Source organism: Streptopelia decaocto (assembly GCF_964273445.1).
Source record: "Streptopelia decaocto genome assembly, chromosome: 7".
NCBI lineage: Eukaryota > Metazoa > Chordata > Aves > Columbiformes > Columbidae > Streptopelia > Streptopelia decaocto.
Genome location: NC_138661.1, coordinates 27,452,666 through 27,479,296, shown reverse-complemented (window position 1 = coordinate 27,479,296; position 26,631 = coordinate 27,452,666). Strand labels below are relative to the sequence as shown.

General features: G+C 40.1%; 2 protein-coding genes across 2 annotated transcripts in view; one reads left to right on the top strand and one right to left on the bottom strand.

Annotated features, from left to right (window-relative positions):
- The window catches only part of LOC309442496 (uncharacterized protein), a gene marked incomplete at its 5' end in the record, with an annotated part of 23,635 nt that extends 10,823 nt beyond the window's left edge, over positions 1-12,812 (bottom strand). Inside the window, 5 exons of the mRNA XM_082058364.1 lie at positions 468-606; positions 1,636-1,757; positions 11,128-11,400; positions 11,519-12,128; positions 12,753-12,812. Coding sequence (XP_081914490.1) covers positions 468-606; positions 1,636-1,757; positions 11,128-11,400; positions 11,519-12,128; positions 12,753-12,812 — 1,204 coding nt within the window. The remainder of the gene's footprint in view (positions 1-467; positions 607-1,635; positions 1,758-11,127; positions 11,401-11,518; positions 12,129-12,752) is intronic.
- On the top strand, positions 11,572-26,631 carry SRP54 (signal recognition particle 54). The gene is made up of 16 exons (XM_082058671.1): positions 11,572-11,815; positions 14,910-15,018; positions 16,461-16,552; positions 17,129-17,213; positions 18,045-18,149; positions 19,362-19,428; positions 19,519-19,576; positions 20,285-20,435; positions 21,349-21,497; positions 22,818-22,918; positions 23,045-23,131; positions 23,564-23,637; positions 23,865-23,973; positions 24,756-24,926; positions 25,401-25,496; positions 26,161-26,631. The coding sequence occupies exons 2-16, from the start codon at positions 14,941-14,943 to the stop codon at positions 26,250-26,252; spliced, it is 1,515 nt and encodes a 504-aa protein (XP_081914797.1). The 5' UTR covers positions 11,572-11,815; positions 14,910-14,940; the 3' UTR covers positions 26,253-26,631.

Sequence of the window (26,631 nt, the reverse complement as noted above, 5' to 3'; positions counted from 1 at the left end):
CAACTCCATGGTTTTAAGGAATGGAATGTTCTCCATATAAGCCATCCCTCCTTCAATGCCCGTGCTATACTGACAACAGCACTGATCTGCACCACATCACACATAAGCTTTAAGACAGATGGTGCTTCCTCGTGCTTTTCAGTGTGCAAGAGGAGACTGAGGCTACTGCATGGACTTCTACAGTATTGTCTTCCTCTTGCATCTTCCTTTTCAGCAGTACATAGCCCTGCCTCTTCCCTGCCCAGTTTTTGTGGGCAACTAGTGTCACTCATACACTGCAAATTAATTCAACTTACGTGTGTAGGAGTCTCCTTCCATTGGTTATGGGAAATAATTCTGGCCTGTGTATTGCACCAGCCTGGACCAAGTCCTCCATCAGCTGCATGTTGTGTTGTCCAGCTGAGTCACTGCACAAACCAGTTCAGTTAAACTGAATTTGTTCCTTGTGTTCCCAAAAGAGCACTTACCTAAAGGTGCAGTCTTGTATGAGCCACACTCTGTGCAGTAGCTCCTACTCATTTTCCCCTCCTCACACAATGAATCAACAAAATCATCATCATAAAGGAATGCATCAACATGAATCATGGGCAGTGGATGTTGGTGTATCTGAGAAGAGGAACGAAACCCAGGAAAGACATAACCAAATCTCCTAATTTCACACTGTTACACAGTTAATTGTCCCACCACCCTACCTTTAAAAAATCCCTGAGATGCAAGTTTTTCCCAACTCAAAAGTTACAAATCAAAATTAAACCATAGAAATCCTGCATGTAAACCAGATCATCAGATTCCACTGTAATAACCAGTAAGTAGAAGTTGACAAAGGAAAGCAAGCTAATTTTGATAGCTGAGTAGGAGACATGACACAAATTTTGTCTCAGTGCTTGCTTGGAGAATGTTACTTAAATTTAGGAGAAAGGACAATTTTGCTTGTCACCCTCAAGAATCTGATTATTTTATCTTCATGTCTTATGCCCCAATCTAGAAACACCCCTGATTAACATGGCTGTCATTTTCAATAAAAAGTGCACCAGTTGGGATGCTTGCCTTCTCATCATTTTAAGGGGTATAATCTTCATCCTCTTCTTTCTTCCCTCTCCCAGGCTGGCTACATGCGAGCAATCCACTTTTCCCATTTAAGAGTCATACACCACTTTTCTGGGAAATGCATTAACTTTCCACCTATACTGACACCTCAAGAAGAAAAGGTGCTCTCCCCTCCCACAGGACTCACATCCCACCTCTTTCTGAGCCATCAGGATCTGAAAAGAGCTGGAAGTAATTTCTGGGCTGCCCACATATGGCAACAGTGAAACACTGGCCCTGTACTTCTATTTTCTTTAAGGGGGCTGTTAGAGTCTATTATGGAGCTAGCATCAAGAATCACTGTGACAGGTGCCATACCACACAGAATGAAAACTATGCTAAACAACTTATGATCAAAATATTAAGAACTATGAAGCAACTTTCTCAGGGTCACACAATCATGCAGCAACAAACCTGAGAAACAATCTGAGATTTCTTGTTCCCCAGTCAAGTGCTCATTCTCTATTATGTACTACTAAAACTGAAATCAGCATAGCCCCCAAATAAATGATGTGGTTCAGCAAAAGGAGGCCATAACAATTAGCTTACTTTCTGAACAGCTTGATGTTCTGAATTAAACATTGCCTCAATGGGTAAATGATTCCGCAAATCTTCAGCGATATTTTTGAGCATAACATCGTTGTTGCTCACCACAAGCTCATCGAAGTCACCTATAAATCAAGACAAAAAAACCCTCCTGAACAGTCATATGTAGATGATATGGACTAAGTGATGACCAGTACAATACAGTTGCAAGACATAAACAATACCAGATGGATAAGGTTTTTATTTGAAATGCACTTTTCAGCTTTTGTTAGCTTTTCCAGCCAATGACAGATTTGGATTGTAATAACTTTGCCACTTAAAATAAACGTAGTGCTTTTTTGAAATCTCAAATTATTTTCATATTTATAAACTTATAACTCACATATGAGGGTCTGGGCTGCCACCAAAGTGACACTGTTTCAGCTTACGACATAAAAAGATCAAAGATGTTTTTGAACTATTGGAGAAATTACAAAACTCAGTTGCCTGAATGCAGGCTTTTTTTTTTTTTAATACAAGTTTCTTTTTATACATATCATCTTCTTAATAAAGTGGTTACTAAAAAAAATCAGCGATAATGCACACAGTTCAACAGTTCAACTTAGAATACATTTAACATGACTTAAACTACCAAAACAATACGTTTTTGTAAAGCCACACTGTAAATTCTTGCTAGTTTTTTCCATTATATCCCTGCATTATTTTAACACTTCTTTTTTAAGACATCTAGAAAAAAGATTGAGAGGGAACCTTGGGAAGTCACCAATCCTTTCTTCTTCCAAGGCTGAATCAATTGAAGTGTCACTACTTCTCCAAACCATTCTTTTAAAAAATATTGTTAACACTGGAGACTCCACAACCTCATTTAGCAATGTATTCCAGTGTTTGACTCCACTTCCTATTACGAAAGAATACTTCTCTTAATAACTGACGCAGATTTCCTCTGCCACAATTTAAACTCAGTATTCCCTGTCCCACTTGCAATGGAAATAGAAAAGGTTGTTCCAGTCCTGTATATTGCAACACATTTGCCCTCTCCTCCTCACCCTTTTTGGTTTGTTCCTTGTTCTGTTTAGATGGCCACCATGTTGGGCAGGGAGTGTAGTTTTTACATATGCATATATCATTCATCAAAAGAAGATCTAACATGCTACAAGATTCTCTGTACTAATATACTTAATCCTTCCTGTGGAACACAGGCAGTACTAGAAACAGTGAGAAATTTTAAGGCTAGTGTAAGAATCAGAGACCAGCTAAACTTTTAACTATGAAATGCTTCTAAAATACTTTTTGCTTAAGCACTATAGCAAGAAAAATATTATTAAAGAAACCCATATTCATTAGTGCAAGAAACTCTCTTCTTAGCGTATAAATGTAAACGGTTCTTTCAACACATCCCCAAACTGACTCCAACAGATAATCCTGAATCCCCCATAGTAAGCAGCAGAAACTTTAAATCACATGGCTTCCCTTAGCATATATTTGGCTATTTATTAAATGTATGTATAGCAGTAACGCTTCAAGGCCCTGATGGGCACAATACCAGTGGTAGTTGTTATAAGACAGGAAGACAATTTACTGTTCAAAAAACCTCACAGTTAAGTTCTCCAGAACCTCAGCTCTGAAAGAGATGCAGACTTTGCACTGAGGAACACGGGAGGGACAGAGGTGGCGGCTGCAAAAGCAGCAGCACAAACAACACAACAGGTGCAAGGCAGGAGCTCCAGTTTGTCAGCATTTTAATGTGAAACCTCTAATGAGCACCCATCTCCTGTTAATCTTGTGGTCCATCCAACAACTTGCAGATTTGTTATGAACATCCTAGAAGCAGTGAGGGATTTTTCTCATCAGCTCAGGGAATATTTGTATGTATGTGACACAGCACAGAAGCAAACCCAGAGATGATGGGAAGGGAATGTGTACAGATTTAACTGTTGCTTACATGGGGCCGTCAGCACCACGATGGGCCCTCAGAGTGCAAAGGAGCCAGAGTTTGATGAGGTGGATAACATCTGAGGAAGCAAGACGGAGAAAAATTGTGCTACAGACAGAACTAGAGTGTAGAAAGCTGATATTAGCAGCTGTACAGACCAGTGCCTGTGGGTAATAAGCCCCTACATCTGGCACATGCTTTAAAACAATACTATTACTATGCAAGAGAGCTCATCCAGCTGTTATACTGCCTGTTAAGAGTATCAAATTCATATATAGCATTTAATGAAATGCAGGAAGTGCTCACAGACCAGCAGGCCTGCCACATCACACTGTAAATGCAGTACTGCAGCTCCCTTTCTCCCAGGGCAGGTATGATCTGCTTCCTCATGGCCTGGGTGACCTTTTCTGGCCACCAATAGCAGTGGACAGCTCTCTAGGGTCTTCAGTGTCCTAGCTCTACAGCAGAGAAGAGGTTACTTTCAGAAGGAGACAGGTAGCACATCATCTTCCTCAGAAGCAGAACATCCCTTCCCATGCCTTGACTTCCATTTGTACAATACTTGTCACTGGACATCTTGCATGGGGCCCTCTGAGCTCTTCTTACAAAACAAAGTACAACACACAAGAGTTCTTGTGGATGCTCTGTATGAAGCAGGTCCTAAGGAAAATCTTATAACACATCTGCAACTCAAATGCAAAACTGTTGAACCACAGATACTGACAAATAAATGATGAATGGAAATGCTCCTTCCCAACTACCAGTTAACACTGCAAAGCATAAGCATGCAGGAACAAAAAAACAGAGGAGGTTTGAAAACCCTCTTTCTGAGATGACAAAATGGCATCTGCAGTAGAATTTGTGCAGGTAATACTGCGCTTGCATGTATAGTCTGTGACTGAGCTCAGACGGGGAGAGTCGCCTCATTCCTGTCAAAGAAACAGTAACAGCTACTACAATAACTAATTTACTTTTGCAGTATGTAAATATTTATAGATTGCATCAAGTAGAGAACACAGGTGCCAAATATGAAAATATGCATTTCTCCTGGTACGGTTTTATCAACTCCACCCTGGTGTTTAACAAATTGTTTGCTCTTGAGAATCTCAGTATCACCTTACAAGGATCTTCAAAGAAGAAATAAAAATTTTTAAACTATGTTTGATTTTAATGCCTGTTATATATATGTGAAATGGAGAGTGTGCAAGCTAACCTCTGTGTTCATTGAACAGACAACTAACTAGGAAAGAACCGTACAGTTCAAGAAATACTGCAAGATGAATCACAACCATTTGTTTATGGAGGAAGTCTAAGTGCATAGTGTTTGTATTTTACTTCAAAAACCGGTTCCACTGGATCCACTCAACATGCATTTATAAATTTAATTAACACATTTGCAAAAAGCCTCATTAACACCCTGGTACTGCTCAGCCTTTCTATGGCAAATATAACACAAGCTAAGAAAACATCACAAAGCCTCACACTGGAGAGAGAACACCGTTATACCAACACCTAAACATCTTGGCCCTGTGAAATACATGACTGAAGACAAGAAATGTATGATTTCTAAATGACAACTGAAGATTACACGTCACGTGGAAAGAAGAGGATTTAGCAAAGGCCACCATAACAACAAGCACCTTATGGTCTTCCAGATATATATTCAGACACACAGAAGTTAAAAGAAAATCTTAACATCCATGTTACTTTAATATGAGGTTAATTTAATCATTCAGTGTGTTTTAATGACACCGAACAAACAGGTCAAGGAGGAAGCCCCACATCTCTAAAACCTTACTATCTCCTTTTTTGGCTAAACAATTTGAGAAGCAATCTGTGACCTCAGTATACTAACTTCTTCAGGAACTCTATTTCTATCCCTAAGCACACACAGAAATTGGTAGAAAGTAATAAGGTTTTTCCAATAGGAATATAACCAGAGCTTATTTTCTTAGTTAAGTCTTTTACATTCATAAATTGAAAGAAGCTTCAAAGTTAAATTTTAAACAAAATAAGTCACATACCTATTTTACAATCACTAGTTCTTGCCGCCATTATTAAGTTTCAGTGACTAACAACTTAGAAGTACTTGTTAGTCTTGAGACCTCTCTCACAGCAGTATCATTTGTCACAACAAAGGAAATTAATGCCAATTCCCAAAGTTGGTGATTCATCATATTACAGGTAACATCCCATTTTGGTTTACCAAACAGCAGAGTAGTGGAAAGATTTTTGGTATGGCATAATTTTAACTAAGAAACACATTCCAGTTAACATATCTCTGCAATGCTCTTTTGATCTCTTCTGAAAGGATATTTTATTTGGACAAATCACATCTTCCAATTTGGATAGGAAGCCTAGCACTAAATTCTAAATTGCTTTTCCACATACACACAAAAATTACATACTATGTCTGTTACATTGCAGAAACCCATGCTTTCACCCTTTTAAAGAGACTCGTTCCACCTGCAGTGACAATAGTACTGAAAGGAAACATTAAAGACCATTTTCTGCAAAAGAGTAAAGTTTTTTCTTATACTATTTCCTATTCTTGTCTTGTGAAAATCATCATCCCATAATTTTACCCAGCAGGTCTAGGAACACAATAACACCTAGGTAACAAAGTACATAATAGAAGAAGCTGGACAAACTTGATCTGTTCCTAAGAGTAGGATGAGAAAAAGTTTCTTCTCCATATGCAGAATACTGTACTAAAGCAGCATGTCCAGCATGGTCTGCTTAATTTCGTCAGATACTCCTCCCTCGCTGCCTGTTAAAAGCACTGACTGCCCTCAACTTTCATATCACAAGACTATGTCCTACGCCAGTCTCTTAAAAAGCTGGTTTGCTCCCAATACAAGTGAATCCACTTAAAAAAAAAAAAAAAAGAAAGAAAAAAAAAGTACTTAATTATATATTGTTTATCCTTAACTTAAAAGATTTGCAACGGTTTATTATTTAATGACTGATTAATACATCACTGTATGAATAATCAGCAATTCAGACTAGTACATCACTTTGAAATCTTAGCTTTATATCTAAATGTTCCTAATAAAATGTACAGAACTAAAAAAGTTTATAAGACTGTTTCATTTTACTGTTATATGGCTGAAAAAAATAAAAGCTAGTACTAGAATAGTCACTTTTAGCTCTGTGGAAAATATCTTTTTAAATCTATCTTAAGACTGCAACTGTATATGAAAAAGCACAAAGGGTCTTCTTATCACCTTATCTGTGCTTCACTGACATGAATTGAGAGTCGGGGTTTTGTAATCTGCATTAAAGCTCTAAGTACAGCTGAAGAGTTTGTAGTTGCCAGTAAGCAGAACGGTTTGGAGACTTCAATCCCAAAATTGAAATAAGGATTCCTGCATTGACTTCCTCCGATTCCTGTATCTCTGTTCATGTATACAAATAGCTTGATCAATTCTGCTTTCACTGCTTTTCTTCTCCACCACCCATTCTTACCAAATGCAACCTCTCCTGCTACTGAAAATTCTTAAGAGTTTGGGAAGTGGAGGAGTGAGAGGGAATATGACCATGCATACGTTTATATAGAAGCTACATATCAAATGCTGGGACCCAACTGAAGGGAATCCTTAGGGGGGGTTCCTCAAGTGGTTTGAATTAGCTCTTGGGCTTCACCCAAGTTTTCTTAGCCAGATCTTCTGGAACATGGTTATTGTAGAAGGATATTAACGCATTAATCATCCTATTATAAAAAAAGCTCAGTTAAGACACCAGAGGTTCCTGTTATTCTTTCCAATTCTTATTATTTCGTTTTCTTTGAGATCTAAGACTAACTCAAAAGAAAAGCTGGAATGCAAGTCACCGTGAAATGACGTACATTTCACTGCAGTGTGTGGGAAGAGCTGGCTGATTGCAAAACAGCAAAGCAGTGTTGCAGTGTTGCTAAGCAGCTGCCTTAAAATAGTAATGTCTTCTCCCATCATAGGTAAAGATTTGGAATTTCTAAAATTTGTAATACCACCCTCCCCTCCAAAAAAAAACCCCAAAAAACAAAGGCATGACTGGTTATTTTATTCTGTATTCGCACAAAGAAGAAAATGAATAGCATTTTGCATACACTTACTTTGCTGTAATTACTAAGGAAGACTAGTCAGAAATCATTAGAGTGAGAACATGTTCAGTGGTCTCTCAGTTCCACATACGTAAGAGTCTTTACTTTAGATAAAACTAACTTGCTTTACTATAAATAATTTAGCTCTTCCATGGAAAAGTTTCTCAATAACATTCCATGCATACAGTATGCGAGTCAGAAAACGCCAACTAAGTTAAATTAATAATTAAGGCTGTCCTTGTGACAACACTAATCCTAAAGGGCAATTACTATATGCAGGGCTTTACTCTAAGGCTGCATATATACTTCACTTGAGAGACGCGTGAAGAAGGAAAAAAGCCTGACTATAGCTAACACTGGAATCATGCCTAGTCCTCCTCAGCTGGAAGTAAAACTATAAGCTCCACATCTTGACAGAAACAGGAATAGGATGGCAGTAGGAGGTGGTGGGGAACCCACACACCACAGAACAACTTCTCTGTGAGCACGGCATTTTTGTTTCCATTTATCGTATCCTTGTTTGCTTACTGATTTTTCATTCAGAATATGATCCCCCTACCCCTACAACTTTTTTTCTTCTGTTCATCAGAGGCTTGTTTCTTTCCTACATCTGTATTGCCGAAGACTAGGCTTTTATTTCTGTGTGGTACAGAGATCCGGTAATTTTTTACCATCTCCCATAAAACTGTTTTCTGTCTGCACAGAGAATCCCAAATTTCCTAGCAGTATCCAGGGTATGGCAGCAAAAACCTCAGTACCAGCTCCTCAGCATCCTCTGTCCCACCAGTATTAATTATTACAGCACTATCTAGTTGTTAAAATGGGCAGTATAATCACTCAAACACAACAATTCTAAGGGGAAACCCCCCACACACATTTGGAACCTGATCTACACTTCAGCTTGTATCTTAATTATGAAGAGTAAATATGAAGTATATTTCCTTTAACTGAAAGACATAGGCATGGATCTGGAACATTAAAATTCAGAAAAAAATACTTGAGAGATCATAATGTAACAAAGGCTAGGAATCACAGCATACTTGTCTTTCAAAGAAATAATCTATCTATAAGAATTATTGCAAGCTGTAGCATAAAACCAAAAATGTTTAAAGTTATGCACTGACAAAGGATTTTTGCAAGTCTACGTGACATGCCATTGGCAAAAAATTTCTATGACAGAAGTAAAGCTCTATCATAGAATCAAAGTGGAGAAAATAGTAAGTATGTGTTTCCTAACTTAAACAGTTTAGCATTTTCAAGTTTCACTAGTAAGTTCCCATGTGCTTTACTGTATTTTTAAAGGAGTCAGTAAGCTGAGAAAGCCATATATGCACACCACTCTAACATACAGTGTAGAAGGAGCTGTAACGATTTGTTACGTGAACAAGCAATATGAATGACTGTATTTGAAAATCAAGGAGATTTTCAAATTGGAGCACTTGGATGGAAGAAAAAACTTCTAACAAGGTTATTTGCAGTAATCCGGGCACCGTCTATCAAGCAGAGCATGCTACTGCAGCCAGACAAGAACTCAAAAAGGAAAGGATGGAACACTGCTTATAGCAGATTGCTACCATTCTGTCTATACACATGTGCAGACATACACACAGAAACAATAAGAATATTTAGTTAAAATTAACACTAACTACACCCATCAAACTTCAGACTTCAAGTCTTGGGGAGTCTCAGCTATGCTCTAATCATTAAGGCTGACTTGCAGATGCTCTGAAACAACTGGCAATGTCTCTCCTGGGAAAGAGCCCGTTGGGGTGGGAGGGCTGCATGCCCACCGAGGAGGGTAAACGCTGTTCGCGGCTGGTTCCTTTCCCACAATGCCAGCAGAGAACCTGCTCTGCCAGAGAAGCGCCTTTCTCCATCTGAACAGCCGTGGGAGCTCCACACCACAGGCTAACAGTGAGTTTGCAGTTCTAAGCACCAAGACAAACGGACAACTTCTAGATGTCATAGCTGGCCTTTGTAGAACAGTCCCCATGTGTTTGCCTATCCAGATGTTTCCACCCTAAAGTGGAGGTACTGGAACAAAAGACCTGAAAAAGAATAACCCCAGCACAACAGGGCACGACTTGGGGAAGTAATGTATTGTATGACAATTCTTTCCGACCCAGCTCATGATCATCAGGGACTGGGTTTACCATCCCAGCAGGCAACGATTAGTAAAGAGGACATACACTTATTGGATGCTTGAGACTGGGGGCCTTCAAGACTCTTATGTGCAATGACAAAATACAAATATACCCACAGACTAAGTGGCGTTTAGTGACTTTATTCAGCATGGCACTATGTGCATACAGCTTTACTGCACTGCCTATATTCAGGTTTTCCATGTCATCTTTTTGTTCAGTTTTAAATTAGCAGCTTATGCACCAACTCACATTTCCTTTCTTCATCTGTCACAAGATGCTTGATAACAGCGTGTTGATGAAAATATAGGCAGGCACAAAAAGGAAACAGAAAGCTATGTTAACTTAAGCTGACCGGGGAAAGTAATGTTTGCAAATGAGCTTGAAACACTATTTTCAAGCTTCTGACAGGTTGCTGTGAACACATGTGAAGTTGAACAAGACAAGACTAATGGCTAAAAATCTCTAGACATGCCAGGAGCTGAGTACCTCCGTATGACCTGACAGTCATGCTGGGGAGTTCAAGAGGTTACCACCCCAGCTGCCTGCCCTGCTCTTCTGCCAGGAGTACCTGCCTCTGCAGCACAGCCGGTGGAACAACCAGGAGCCTGCGCCTCTGCCACGACACTCAAACCCTGAGCCTGCCACCAGCTCCGGTGCAGATGGACATGTCAACGGGCTGACTGCGGCGTCTGGGGAACGCGGGCCGGTGCCAACCGACAGCTTCGGACACAGCAACCCCTGTGCAGGGCCGGGAGGGCGGCATCAAACGGGCTGCCTGCACCACGGTTCCGGGCCGACCCCAACTCCGAGCCCCGCGACCCACGTCTGCTGTGCCGCCAGCTCCCTGCGGCGGCCCCACTCCAGGCAGCCCCGTCGTCCCGGCCAGGCCGCGCCGGGTGACAGCGCGCCAGGCGGCTCCGTGACGCTCGGCTCCGGGCGGGGGCGCTGCCGGCCGGTCCCCGCCCCGGCGGGCGCTGTCAGTGCTGTGGCAGCGGCAGAGCCGGACGCCTGCGCGGGGAGCGGAGCGCGCAGCCCGGGCACCACTCCCCTCAGACCGACGACCGTTGGGCGGGCACGCGCTCGGCTCGCGCACGGCTCCGCACGGGAGGGACGCCGCCCCCTCCCTCCCCCGGCGGCTGCCGCCCGCTCGGTGCCAGACCCGCAATGGAACGGGGCAGCCAGATCGCAGCGCCGGCAGCCGCTCGCCCCAGCGGGGCAAGGCTCAGGCCCGCAACGCCCCCTAGGCCTCCCCCTGCGATCGGAGCCTGCCCGCGGGGCCCCGCCACCCGCCGGGCAGCGGCGCTGGGAGCGCAGCGCCCGGTCCGGGCCGCGCTTACTGGTGTTGCGCATCCAGTGCAGCAGGCGGGGCAGGTCGGCAGCGCACGTGCCCCGCACGGCGGCCAGCGCCGCGCCGCCTCCAGCTCCATCGGGCCGCCGCCGGGGGGCGCCGCCGCGCGCAGGAGCCTCGCGCCACACTGCGCCTGCGCGGACCGCCTTCCGCCGCGCGCACGTGCCCCGGGCGCGGGATGCCGGGGGAAAGCCGCGCCCGCCGCACACCCGCCGCCAGTGCGCATGCGGGAAGGCGCCGCGCCCGCGGGGCGGGGCCCTGCCTGGTTGTTACAAGCCGTCTCTCTGCGCATGCTCAGGCTGCCGCGCTCGCTTCTGGCACCGGGCCCGGCCACGGCACCGCCTCCCTGCTCAGTGCGCACGACCTTGGGGAAGCCCTGCCCTTTCCCTGCCTGCGGCCGCACCGCCCATCCTTAAGCTGGAGCGGTGCGGTTCCTGGTGGGACTGCGCTGGGTGCGGACAGGCCGTTCTCCGGGACCGCCTTAAAGGGGCGGTGGCAGCGCGCGCCCCGGTAGCGGAAGCGTGTCGGGCTCGCGGGGCGAAGTGCGAGTGGTGACGTTTCCCAGGCCGGCGGCCGGTGGTGTGTCGGTGCTGTCAGCGGCGGCTGAGGGGCGCTGGGCGGCCTCGCCGCGGCCAGCTGGGCAGCGCTCCGCCCGCGGGCCCCGCGCCGCGCTCCCGGTGAGTGTTGGGGCTGCTGGCGCGAAGCGGGACCGAGACCGGCGGCCGTTTCCCGGGGCGAGGTGGGGGCCTTCGGCCCAGCCCCGGCGGTGCTGCGGCGGGGAGGGCGGGCACCCGGGCCATGTCGGCCCTGGGGAACGGACGGCGGGTCTGTTCTCAGATAGCCCCGGTGCGGGGCGGCGGCCGGGCAGGGGTCACCGGTCTGCCGAGCCGCTGCGTGGCCGTCCTGCCTCGAGGGAGCGGAGCCCTGGGGCAAGCCGCAGCTGTCCGCCTCGCCCGGACAGGGCTCGCCCGGCCTCTTAGCTGTGGGCAACTGTGGATACACGGGGAGGTTACGGGCTGAGCACGTATCTTAGCCTGTGCCTTCACCGTTTTTTTTTTTTTCCTTTTCTGCCAAAACGAGGTCTTGAGGCCATAAGCAGGAGAGGCAGTCCCTGTTGCAGCTCTGGGGTGCCTTCCTGTCCCTCTGTTAGGTCACTTTAGAAGGTGGGAACTGGTAAGCTGGGGTTGAGTGTTGCTGCAGTAGCTCAAGCTATCTACACCTGTGCATCAGCCTTTTTTTCAGGTATGGTATTAGACTTTCAGCAGATCTTAACCCATGTATGTATATATTTAACATAACTGTTTTATAGACTCTAAGTGACTATCCTTTTTGCTTGTTATCTTTTAAAACAGCTGTTGAAGCAACTGTTATCTGTTAAAGCTGTTCTTTTTTTAAAAAATCCTGTACGCTAAAGAGTACTGCTGATTTAGCTAGACAAATTTTGGTTAGAGGTTTGTACTAGATGGACAGGCAGTCTGTCTCTTTGGAGTTATTTCAATGCTGTTTTGGCATGGCTTAATAAAAACCCCACTGTTTCTGCTGTCCTTTTATTCCTGAAATGCCTGGTTTTCAGCAGCAGTAGAATGATGACCTGGGAGCTCAGTGCGGGTGTACCCAGGCTGTTTCTGCTGAAGGCAGCTCTGCCTCTATAGAACTCACGGCCTTGCTTAGCATGATGCCTGCTGATACAGCCTGCCAGATGTAAACATGCTCAGTGTGTTTGTGGAGTGCTGCATCGAAGCTAAAAAGCTCTTCCAGAACTACAGATACTCTGAATGCAGCAGATACACATTCTGCAATGCAGTCACTGCTAATCCCTTTCTGGCTACCTGCCAGCTCAAGTTGGATACCTGCTAAGATGTGTCTTTTTGTCTGTAGTGTGGATGGACTGTATGTGAAAAGTTATATTAATTTCTGTACTTGGCATCCCATAGTAATTCCAATGGCTTATAGATCCTTAATGTGCTAGAGAAAGCAGCTGATATTAAAATGCCTAAACTCATCCCCTTAGCATTATTCTTACTGTAAGACTGTTGGAAGAAGCTTTGGAGTTCTGCAGTGGCAACATTCATTTATTAGGATATAATTAACTTTGTGTTTGGATATCTGTAGAACTCTAGGAACTAATTTTAAATATTGAGTGTTCACCTTGCTGCTGTGTGTTGGTCATCCTGTCATATTTCTTAGCTCTCATATCCAGGTGTTCATGTTAAGTTTTGTCTGTGGTGGCAGCTTCAGCAGCTCAAAGCTTCCTGAGATGCAGTCCTATTTTTAAAGGGGATTTTTTTTTTTTCACTTTTGTGATTTTTTTTTTTTTTTTTTGGTGCGAAATGAGCTCGACAGACATTTTCAACAGCTGTTTTGTTGACATCCTTTGGTAGATTATATTGATGATAGTGGTTTTCAGAATTGTAGGGCAAGAATGTGATTTGTATGGCCTACAAGGAAGACTTGGTGTTTTCACACTTTGGATGTCCTCTTCCAGGAAAGTAAAAAGATGGACCTCCATATCTGTTAGTGTACGGATCTGAAAATATTTTACAGGCAGAGTTCCTTCGGAAGCATAGACTGTTTTTTTTTTTTAATTCAAATATCAATGTGGCAGGGTAATGTATGTCACTGTGGATTTATACGTACAATGCACATTAAAACTGAAATGTGTAAATATAGTTGCTTGCATTATTTACTGCATCTGAGACCTGTACTTAGATTGAAGTTATTTATCCTACATCTTCTGAAACTTCTGGAGATTTTGTTCTGTGTTGTAGCCTCAGTATCAGAGGGGTTGGACTGGCAATTTGAGGTTTCATTTGTGATTTTTTTTTTTTTAATTATTTTTTAAAATTCATGTTTTTTTCTTCAAACCTGCCAACTTCATGACAATATTAACTCAGGCAAGGGAGTCAGGAGGTTGGGTTACATGGGTGACTTTTAAATCTAATTTTAAATATATCTTTGTACTTATTTATAAACACATTGTAAGCCTTGCTTTTGGGGCCTGCACAGCTAGTCAATCTCAGTGTGTATATAACAAGCTTCTTTCTGTCTTATCAAGTTTGGAGACCTCTCTCTTAACTAAGAATACAGGTAATGATGTATTCTTCATTTTATTAAATGGACCGGCATTTCTTGTCTGTTTTTTTTCTCTCTATTCATTTGAGAGGGGAGAGGATTCCAGAAAATATTGAAAAAGCTCAGCTACTTCCATGACAGAGGCTGTCATTATTGGGAAGCTTACTTTCAGTTCTGAAAGAAGGAAATCAGTTGTGAGATTCTGAATTCAGCTGTTGGCTGTTCAGCTTTATTGTAAGGTAGATAAAATAGAACCGATCAATAATGTTCAATTTTGCTAGCAAAATATTTTGCTTTTGATCATACTGTCCTTACAGGATGCAGAGCTGCTAGGCTATTCTGCTTGATTTTTATGCTATCATGTAGCATATTGCTGATAAGGAGATGAAAAGCAGTTAGCATTCTTTCTGGAAGTCTGTCTAGGCTGTTTTTTCTTCAGGAATTCAATGAACAAATATACCAGACAGCGAAGTGCTTCCTAATTGCAGCATGGTATCTATCTCTACTTTTAATTAGGCCATCAGAATAGCCTGAGCTTAATTTCAGGCCAGTGTTTGCTAAAAATAACTCTAAAAAAGTAAAACTTGTGTGCTTTCTGGAGTGCGAAGCAGGTGCCTTAACACAAAAGATACTAGAATAATTATTTTGTGAAGGTATAGCTTCAACTAGTTTTAAATTTAATTTTTAATTGCTTTCCAGATTCTTCTGAGTTGTACTTGAAGCCGCCAAAATGGTTCTAGCAGATCTTGGAAGAAAAATAACTTCAGCATTACGCTCACTGAGCAATGCTACAATTATCAATGAAGAGGTATGTAATGCGCGTATGCAATAATGCTAACATTCAGAAAGCAAAGTTCTGAGAAGTTCTCAAAAGCTGATAAGAATCTTGAAGTAGGTTGTTGTTATCCCTAGGCTCTTTTCTGTCAGGTAAAATTTCTAGCTAGAGGCTTTAGCCCCCTGATAGTACTGCCAAAACTTAGAACCAGATTTAGACATGTATAATCACCTTGGACATAATAGGTCCCATGGTCAAAAGATCCTTGAGCCTGACGGCTGCACTTACGGAGATTAGTGTTCTGAGGAGGGGATTGCTGGAGGAGGCAATATGTGTTCCAAGTTTGGGTGGAAGGCAGACTGTGAGGCTACATGGAGTGCTCTGATTTGTGTGTGCCCAGCCAGACTATGGAGATGTGTACTGGGCTGCTAGAAGCTGAAGTGTGAAACAACAAATAGTTTTTGTTGTAAACCTTGCTGTCTGAAGTGTGAGGATTATGTTGTGCTTGTTGCCTTTAAATTCAAACCAATACAGCATGTGGTTCTAGAAGCTGTTCAACTTGCTATAGTCTGTATTTTTTTTTTTAATAAAGAATTTTAAACTGAAAAGCTAGATGGAAAACTAACTGATGTGGTGGTTTAAAAGTACCTCTAAGTAAATAAATTGCTAGAAACTGTTTTCAGGTAGGCAGACATGTGGCTTAAAGCAACTAAAAAGTAGGCTTATTGAGGATTGTAGGTTGGAACTTGTGCATCGAGGAAAGGTTTTAACAGATCTTCAGCTGGGAGACAACAAATCCTTAACCGAATCAGATACAGCCCAATTAATTTTGTTTTTTCAGCAGCAGAAACTGTTTTCCTGTAAGAGCTCAAGCTGTGCAAATGAGGCTGTTTATACAGGTGTTACTTTCAAAAGAACTTTTTGTTCAAGACTTTTTGCTTTGTAAAGTCTTAGAACTACTAAACTGGGCTCCTAACTGAGGCATCTGTTTGCCTAAAAGGCATACAGCAGAGCAGCAGTCCAGTTTCTGCTGAGAATGGAGATAGCACTGTGTCCTTCTTGCATTTAAGGAGTACTTTTATTTACAGTGTCGCATTAAGAGATACTTTTGTAACTTTCTGTTAGAGCAGCGTCTAAGGAGTACCAGTTGGGAAGTTCAGCAAATTTAGCTACCATGTGAACTGTTGTTGTCCTTAATGCCTTAGAAAGTGTTCTGTGTTACTTTGTTATAGTGTGCATATTACAAAGTGAGGACCTTTCTTATCCAGTGTTACACTTTCAAATTTAAGTTGCATTTACATAGGAACAAATGCATAGACTTCATGTGGTAGTCAATATAATGATAGGACTGCGTGCATTTAATTTGTAAAAGCCTTGGTTATTTCATAACTACACTTTCACATTCATATTTTGAACCAATACTGGCCTACTCAATACTGTGTATTATAAAACCATTTTTCTTTTACGCTCCAAAGGTTTTAAATGCTATGTTGAAAGAAGTATGTACAGCATTACTGGAAGCTGATGTTAATATTAAACTTGTGAAGCAGCTCAGAGAAAATGTCAAGTAAGTGAAATAATCAAAATGCATTTAACTTCTAATGTTTGTAGAAGTTGTAATTTGAGGTTACATAAGAATAACTAACTTCTATCTTTATATGGTTTTCTTAGACATACCCAGTTTTCCTTTAACAGGGAAATACAGTTTGAACTAAGTGTCTAGCCAGTTCCATCATCAAAAAAATCAGTGTCAAGTTTAGCCAGTTATTGCTGTTATAGTCTTGTTTCAAAAAACTGTAGCTGTCATCAGTTGAGTGGTATGATAAACAAGTTCTTTGTTACTTCCTAGGTGCCTCATCTTCACGTGTTCTGTGCTGGATGTAAATAGATCTTTGTATGTGACCAGTATTGTTACCTTGGCGATTTTCAGATGTATAATTCAAGTAGATGCAAGTGTTTTAGAAAACTTTGTTTGTCCTGCCTACAGAAGTAATGTCTCCAATGCATGTATCTTCTTAAATATGTCCTGTCTGAAAACTCAAGGCAAATTGGAGTGCTGTTCCAGTTGCAAATACTTCATTTATTATGAGGTTAAAGTGATGCTTTAAGTTATTCTAGTGTTTCATGGTTTTCCTAAACTCAGGTCTGCAATTGATCTTGAAGAAATGGCATCTGGCCTTAACAAGAGAAAAATGATTCAGCATGCTGTCTTTAAGGAACTTGTTAAGGTAGGACTTCAAAATTCTGTATTATGTCCCTTTTCTTGCACCGCCTGGTCTGTGGAAGCAGTTCAGTAGCAAGCCAAGCTTTAAGGTTATTCTGTGGTACCTACAGTTTTGTTTTCTGTTGTGAGGCTACTTACTAATGCAAACACTAGTATTCTTCTGATTGAAACTACTTCCTGAGCATGTCTCAGACCAGCTTCAGTTTAAGCTTCAGATTCAGCTTTTCTTATTCCTCAAATGAAATTTAAAGACAAAATAAGGGTAAAGTGCTGTTATCTCCTGGACTGTCTTTTGTTGTCCCAGAAACATGCCTTTGCTACCCTAATGAAGTTTTTGAAAAATTATTAAGGAATAACCTGGCAGTTCATGGTAGTGTTGCTTTTTAATCTGCCTGGTTGATCAAATTAGTATCTGGGGATCAGTGTTCTGTCCACTTTCCAGTTAAGAGCGTATGTATGTATGTACCTTCTACTGATGTGAGAAGTTAGGCAGCAACGTTAAAAAATTGTATGTACTGTGGGATTCTCACCAGAAGAGGTTCATCTTGAGCAGTGGTGGTGGGGTGGAGGTCATGTTTCTGTGTTGGTTGTTATAATTGTGCCATATATACAGGCTACTCTGACTTCGATGCCTGGTGTTAAAAAGAAATTAACATTGTTACTGTTACAGAATTATTATGTATTATACTACATAGTAGTAGTAAGTAAGACTAGAATATGCAAAAAATTATTTGGTCCCTTGAAATAAAATTAGGCACCTCGTGTGTCTGTGACAGTGACTGTTCTGTGCTTCTGAAACCCAGTTCTGCAACGTATGTTACACTTTGTTCTATAGCTTGTGGATCCTGGAGTCAAAGCATGGACACCTACCAAAGGAAAACAGAATATTATAATGTTTGTTGGGTTGCAAGGAAGTGGTAAAACAACAACCTGTTCAAAGGTAACTGGCACTGAAGTTGTCTGTGTGTGGTGGTTTTGTTTTTCTTTTGATTTTGGTGGTTGTTGTTTTCTTGGGGGGTGGTGGTCACTGAATTTGTTTGGTAGGATTTGCTTGTAATCTGTGCTGTTTCTATTAGTAGGAAAGTACTAACTAATCACAATGTAGAGATATTTTTGTAGAGGGGTTTCTGAGATGAATGTCCAAAGTAATATTCTTTGGGGCCATTTATGGCTTTTAGGACTACCTTCAAGATTTCTTTAAACTCTTGATGGTACTGTATATGGATAACAAAGATTATTTCTATTCCTTTCCTCCTGGGTTTTAAGACTAGTACTATGAACAGACCCAATCTCATTCCATTACCTGTTTAGGGGATCAAGTGGAAGTTGTCCTCTGTGTTAAGTATGAGTGGGTGGTGTGAAACCTCTTCCAGCCCCAAATTCATTGAGGAAATTTGGATTTTTATTTCTAAGGCTAAGGATGAATGCTCTGAATCAATGCTTAACTTATTTATGATGGTGGTTGGGAGGAAAAATTATCCTGTGGAAAAAGGCAGATGACTAAAAAAAGCAACAAAGATGCATCAGTTTCTGAGAGTCACATGTAGGCTATACCCAATATATCACTACTCTGATTTCATAAGACTTTCCTAGTACTGCAGGCAAACTATATTTTCAAGTTTGTTCTGTGAATGCACATGGTACCAGTGAAGCTGAGTGTTCCAAGAAAGTAAGGGTTTCATCCACAGCCTTAGAACATGTCCTTGCAACAGTAAGATCTTTGTTCCTTTGACAGTATGGGAACAAAGAGCTGTACAGGTTGTAGCCATTACAGTACTTATTATTGAAGTAGTTATTGCTTTGGGTAGTTTCTAAAAGCTAGTCCTATCTGCAGTATTAATAAGTAGAATCCAGAATTCAGTAAGTGGGGAACTGAGGTTATTTGTAGTCATTCCTAACTCAGGAAACAGAAATCAGAAGCAGAGTCAAGCAGCTGTTTTCATCCCGCCATTAATAATTATTTGTATAACATGCTTTTCTAAAAAATTGAGATGCTAACATTTGATACTTGTGCAGTGTTACTAAGTGGTCTCAGTTATAGGAAGGCTGGCTTGACTTTGTGTCCTCAATGTACTTCAGTGACTTATAAACCAGTGTCATGCTTTGCAGTGGGATTTTGGTGTAACTACTTGTTTTGGATTTCTTTTCACAGTTAGCATACTTCTATCAGAGGAAAGGTTGGAAGACGTGTTTAATATGTGCAGACACATACAGAGCAGGTAATACAATCTTTTAGTGATGTGGTTCTTTATCTCAATACTTACAGATTTTTTTAAAAAAATAGTCCCTTGACTATACCTGTCTTACAGGTGCTTTCGACCAGTTAAAGCAGAATGCCACAAAAGCAAGAATTCCGTTTTATGGGAGGTAAACATCTTTCAGAATCACTTTGGAGAATGATTGAACTTTGACAATGTATTGTTCCTTATTGAATATCTCACACTAAGCCCCATTAAGTGTTGCCTAATTACTTAGACTTTATAATAATATTTGCTCTGATCAGATGAAAATTCAGCCTAGTTCAGTATCCTATCTGCCAGTAGTAGCAGGTAGGGATAGTGTAAGAAGTGATCAGGCACCTGAGGATAATTCCCTGAAATGTTCTCTGAGCTTATAGCATAGCAGACAAGTTTAGATTTTCAGGAAGTATATTTACAGAACAAAGGATATGATTTTTTTGGACCCCTAGTTTTTATTGTCAAGTGGGGGCAGCAGTGGACCTAAAATAGCTTTTTTTAAAGCAGTAAGTAACTTTCTCCCAAGTTTCACTGGAGGTGTACTGTCCGGGTGTTCAGTCAAATCCTATTTCAGAGAAGAGCAAGTAGAGTTTAGTGCAGTCTCCATCAGGTGAGACAGACATTCCTTTGTGCTTCAGTTCTCTGAACAGTAAGGGCAAATGGCTTAGGAAGGCATATTTTTAATCAGTTTTTGCTTGACATAAGAGGAAGTCCATCTTGAAATCCAGGTAGATTTATAGTTAAGAAGTTTACAGTCAAGTGATGAAAGTTTGATTTAGTTTCTTTGGGAAAATAATTTCACATATATATATATATGTATGATTTTCTTTGTGATCAGTTATACAGAAATGGATCCTGTAATTATTGCCTCAGAAGGTGTTGAGAAATTTAAGAATGAAAACTTCGAAATAATCATTGTTGATACGAGTGGACGTCACAAACAGGAAGACTCTTTGTTTGAAGAGATGTTACAAGTTGCTAATGCCATAGTAAGTAGTTTCAAGAAACACAATAACTTCTGTTAAATGATTTTTAGTCAAGTTATTATATGTTTACTCCTAATTAATGTTCTGTGTGGATTTTGTTCCTCTGGAATGTGTCAGTGCTTTAACTCCTAGAATATATTAGAAATTACAAATGGATGTGAATAAAAAAGAGCTGGATGATCAGTGCTTGTTAGTTCTGTGCCAGTTTTAATTCTTGTATCTGTATTTCAAGGATGCTTGCACATAACTGGACTACCTTGTCTGCTTTAACTTTTCCTTTTCAGGATCTTTGCATTGAGAAACTAGATAAAAGAACCAGTCTGATCTGGTTTCCTGTAGCTGTGTGTACTACATTTTCTGTCATTGTCACAAATAATTGCCCTGAAACACAGAAGATGATTAGATAAATTTCAACAGATTTGATATGTAAATGAAGCTGATGTTTCTTGTATGAGTTTACAAAGTCTGGCTATTTGTCTGATTCTGTGCTCTTCCATGACAATTTGACACTTCCCACAAAACTCCTGCTAATGGCTAACTGTTTTTAAGGGGAATGGATATCTTAAAGCTTGTAATGTAAAACCAAATGGAAGATGTTAGCCATTAATTGCTTGTAGATACTAATTAACTTATTGGCACAGATACTGACTAAAATCACTCAAAACATAAGTAATAGCTGTAAACCTATTAAATTTTAATATTCTGTGTTGTAGATTTGTCTTTCACATAGTAATATAGCATCCATTTTTATATGGTCCTTAGACAATACTGTTTATAAAACAGTTTTCCCTTTTGTTTTAAACTGCACAACCTTTACATGTTTACTATTATTGCAGGAAGTTCTGCTACTGACCATAATACATGAACACTGTTTAAGAAAGCAGGAAATTATTATTTTGTTTCTCTCTTCTCCTAGCAACCAGACAACATTGTTTATGTGATGGATGCTTCCATTGGCCAAGCCTGTGAAGCTCAAGCTAAAGCTTTCAAAGATAAAGTAGATGTGGCTTCTGTTATTGTTACTAAGCTTGATGGACACGCAAAAGGAGGTGGAGCTCTTAGTGCGTAAGTATTGTGATATAATAGCATCCAACATCTGGCTGTGCTTGGATAACCATGAAATGTGTTAGTGTGTCACAGAAGCCTGTCCTGTGGAAGTGTCACTGCCACACTGCTCAGAATCGGAGATTAAAGTCAGTAACAGTTATGTTCTTACTCCTGGTGGATAGGATCACCCTACTTAATATCAGTCAGAATCAGATATTATGACACACACTACTGTATTGGAAATACAGCATATGTCAGACTTCTGTCTTCTGAGAACAGCATCAAGCAATTATATTTATTGCATCTTGCATATCTGTAGTTTTTACTAAAAATATAAATTTGGCTTTAATAGACATGGGTTACTTGAAAAGTTTTGCTTCTCATTTAATGCCCAAGATTTTTTTTCAAAAGAGATAAAAATCCAGCTAGTCAAGTCTAATTGATTTGCACTACAGTTTTAAAGCTAACTTCTGGATCGCCAGTGTTCACCAGTTTGCTAAAAAATTAGTCTGCAGTTATACTTTCCCAAATTCCATTGACAGACTCTATTGACTAGAAAAATGTTACGTTTTATCTTCAGCCTTATGTGGCGGCATGTCAGACTAATCTCCAGCTGCATTTCAGTGATACAGCTTGTATGGAGCTGAGGTGATTTGTCAAAACAGTCAAGTTAACTGACACCAACTTACTAAATCACAGTCTGACTTTAAGTGTTAGAGTCCTTAAACTGCCATATGTATTTTGCTGTTATTTATAGTGTAGTGATGGAAAACCAAACTTAGGAGCAGAATGAAAATACTGGGCTTGTTCCAGTTATGTGTTAGGTCTGCTGTGTTTGTTCTATATTTACTGTAGGCTGGAAGCTGAGTTTGTCTAAAAGGTAGTGCCAGTGATTGGTTCTGATTTTTCTTATGCCTAAGCTTTTTTCCTGTGTTGAAAATTAGATTGTAGTCTATAGGAGGTACCTTGAAGGAAAAGTAATGAATGCCTGTCTTATCTGAAGTCCCAATATTAGCATAAAATGGAGATGATTTCCTTTCTTTCCTCTCAGGTTGCTTAAACTCAGCAATGAAAATAAGCAACTTCTGTTTCTGGTGGTGATTTTTCAAAGCAGAGTTTGTATCTTAAAAAGTGCTAATTAGAGAAGCATCTTGTCAGCTACTCCTGGCTACCCATCCTAAATGCTGGATGTTTTTCCATTAATAATTTGAGGAGTAAGAAAGATACTTCAGAGAGGATGTGCTGTGTTGGTGATGCCTAGTTGATGATGATAGTAGGTGGATACAACAGATGGGTGTTTTTTGAGAGGCCATTTCACAAAATATTTTTTTACTGCAGAGTTGCTGCCACGAAGAGTCCTATTATTTTTATTGGAACTGGAGAACACATAGATGACTTTGAACCCTTTAAAACACAGCCTTTCATCAGCAAACTTCTTGGTATGTACTATGTACAACTGCACTTAAAAGACATTTTGAATTGTATAATGAAGGTCAAAGTGAATTTTTTTTTAATGCTAACTTCAGAGGTTTTGTTTTTTGTTTTGTTTTTTTTCCCCCTCCCAGGTATGGGTGATATTGAAGGATTGATAGATAAAGTAAATGAGTTAAAGCTGGATGATAATGAAGCACTCATAGAAAAGCTCAAACATGGTAAGTTATTTCCAATGCCTGAATAGCAGGGTTATTAACATGACCTAATGATGGCAGGTTCTCTCAGAGATGTAGACTACTGAGTTAATTTGTGTTACATGTAGAGACAAGTAGCTTGTTTCATGTGTGTAGTGAAGAATGGTTATTCTTTCTCTAATAAATGGGTCAGGCAAGTAAATTGATATGTTTTTCAAGTGATAAGTTGGTCAGACTATAACTGTCTAAAACTGCAGAATAACCAGCTCAGCTCTTAAGTGAGTGCCATCTAAAACTGTTTAGCCATTTTAATAGTGAAGAAGAGGTTTGTTTATCTACTTATCTATGCAGTGTCTTATTTACCTTGTGAATATAAAGAATATTTGAGAAAGGACAGTAAGACAAAAATGCTAGTGTGACTTTTGCTAATTTTTTTTTTTTTTAATTGTACTTCAGGTCAATTTACATTACGGGATATGTATGAACAATTCCAAAACATCATGAAAATGGGACCATTCAGTCAGATCTTGGTTAGTTATCCCAAAAATAATTTTATCAGATTTTTATTTATACTTGACAAACTTCTGCTGTAAACTTAAAAGCCTTTGTTTAAACTGGTGCTAGAGTCTGCGCTGTGTTTTTCAAAAAGGTGAAATTATTTGCCTACTGTGATATGTAACTACTGAACTAAAACTTGCTGTCCATGTTTCTGGTTGCCTATTCTGATGCAGCATTTGTTTTCCATTTTCAAAACAAGGGTATGATCCCTGGTTTTGGAACTGACTTCATGAGTAAGGGCAATGAACAGGAATCAATGGCAAGGCTAAAGAAACTGATGACTATAATGGACAGTATGAATGACCAAGGTAAAACAAACTCTACTCACTATTTTTTTTCCTCTATTGTTGGACAAGCTTATTTGCATACATTTTTTGGAAACAAGTTGTACATAAGGCAGCATCTACAGTGACAGAAAATGACAAAAACCTTTTATCACTCTTAGAAATGGCAAAGACTACATATGTGACTCAGACTTTCTAAATAAGTGTAAATATTTAGAGACAGACCTTGAGAATTGCCTGCTGCTGCTCCATCTTGTGTAAAATAGGTGGAATTTTGAAGCATTCTATTGGAAATTAATTATTTTCATTTTTCATACTGTAACTGTGCTGCTTAAATTCTTAAAGCTATACTTGCAAATTAAAAAGCTACATTAATCTTTAATCTGTCATTGCTTTCTTCCTACTCACACTCAAATTTACTTGGTGACATAGCCTGGTCTCTGGAATTCAAGGTGTGTTGTTTCTAATCTGCCCATGACTCTTGCAGGAGAAGTATGCTCTTACCCTTGTGCTAGACCCATTAGTATGGCTTAAGACCAAGTATGCTGAGGACATAATTTATTCAGGCAACTTTTTCTATCATAGTGATCGGCATATGAACATAACAGCTTTTTTTTAGTACTTCTCCTTAGAATATTATAAATCTATTATTCATATAAAATTCTGCATTGTCACTTCTAGGTTTTTGTTCTCTGGCTCAAAGCTAAATTCTCAACAATAATGAGAACAGGTTTGCTACCAGCTGTAACAGATTTTAATGTCAGTAACTGAATGGATTTTTTCCTTTTTTTTTCTTTTCCCCCCAGAACTCGACAGTACAGATGGTGCCAAAGTTTTCAGTAAGCAGCCAGGAAGAATCCAAAGAGTAGCAAGAGGTTCAGGTGTTTCCACCAGAGATGTTCAGGAGCTATTGACTCAATACACTAAGTTTGCACAGATGGTGAAAAAGATGGGAGGCATCAAAGGGCTTTTCAAAGGTAAAAATAAAAGTAAATAAATTAATAAAAAAACCCCACTTGTTAACTCAGTGGGGAGGTAACTTCATATGCAAACACAGAGGAAATGTGAAAATGTTGACTAGGTTTTGGGAAAGGAGAAAGTGAGGTTTGCAACTAATTTTTGTGATGTTTCAAAGCTCTTTTATGTAGCTAGTGAGACCTGCACTGTTCTTCATGACACTAATGTGTAATTTAGCAGTGAAAACTACTCATTTTTTGATCTACCAATGTAAAAACTTCATTACTACGATTACAACACTGACCTCAGTCTGTTGTGTGGGGTGCAGGGATGGTTGATACTTAAAATACTTTAAGCGGCTGATGTAGTAACTTTTGATCATGGACTGGAATGGATTTTAATCTAGAATTAGGAGGTAAAATTCTAATTTATTTTATTTGTAGTCCCATATATTCACTTTCTTACCATTGCTTTTTTTTTTTTTTTTTTTTTAGGCGGTGATATGTCAAAGAATGTAAACCCATCTCAGTTGGCCAAACTGAACCAGCAAATGGCAAAAATGATGGATCCAAGAGTTCTTCATCATATGGGTATGTGTTGGCTTTTTACAGCCTTGAGAGGGCTACCAATTATGGTGGAGCATTTGAAATACAAAAGTGAGGAGGGTGAAGTGAGGATGTGTGCATTATATATCAGTATTAAGTATTTCTAGGTTTTCTAATAAGAATCAGGATGTTTAGTTGTTATATAATGAATGCTTTGCACTTACCCGTGCTTAATCTAGTCTCTTCATCCAAATTCAGCTCTCAAAATGAGCAATTGGAGTGGTGTTTGATGAAATAGTGATGACTGGAAGCGTGACTGTGGTAAAGCAAATCTATTCCGAAGTCTCCCTTCCCTTCTTTTCTAAGCTTTGCCTCAAATAATTAAATATGAGAAGAGCAGCTTTAAATAAAGACTCCCATCTGGAACCTTACTAATTGATAATGGTCATTTTTTCAAGGTTTTGCCTTTTGTCTAGATCTTAATGAACAGGTCATCTTAAAACCTACTTTAAGCCTGGTGTTCTGCAATCCTTTCTGTAATGACCCACTCAGTTGTCCACTTTCTATAGCCATTTAACCCTGGCTTGACAGTCCTAGGCTTTTGCATTTGTATACAACTGAAACAGCACATGTGCTGTAATGAGGCCTCAGAAGTGAGGTAGCTGTGCTTTAGAGTTGATTAACACATCTGTGTTCTCATTTTCTGCAGGTGGCATGGCAGGATTGCAGTCAATGATGAGACAATTTCAACAAGGTGCTGCTGGGAATATGAAAGGCATGATGGGATTCAATAATATGTGAAAAAGCCTTAATAAAAATGGACTTGGTTGACTCTTCATTGCAACTTCAGTGAAAGAAATTGCTTTCTTCCTTTTTACAGTAGTGGGGGGGAGTGGTCTTTTGAAACCTTATTCGGGCTTCTCAGTTTCTACATCTAATTTCTGAAAACTATTTTTGCTTAAATTAGCTCCTCTCCACTAATACCTGATGGCACAAAGAGTAATTCAATTTAATAGAACAAAATCATGATGTAAAATTTTAATATTTAGAGACACTTTTTAATTGTTTACATCAAATGGCAGCCATTATATTTGTAAACAACCCTGATCTTTGGTTATAGTAACATAAAATGTCACAAATATACTGTAAAATAAAATTTAAGTGGTTATAAACAAGGGAA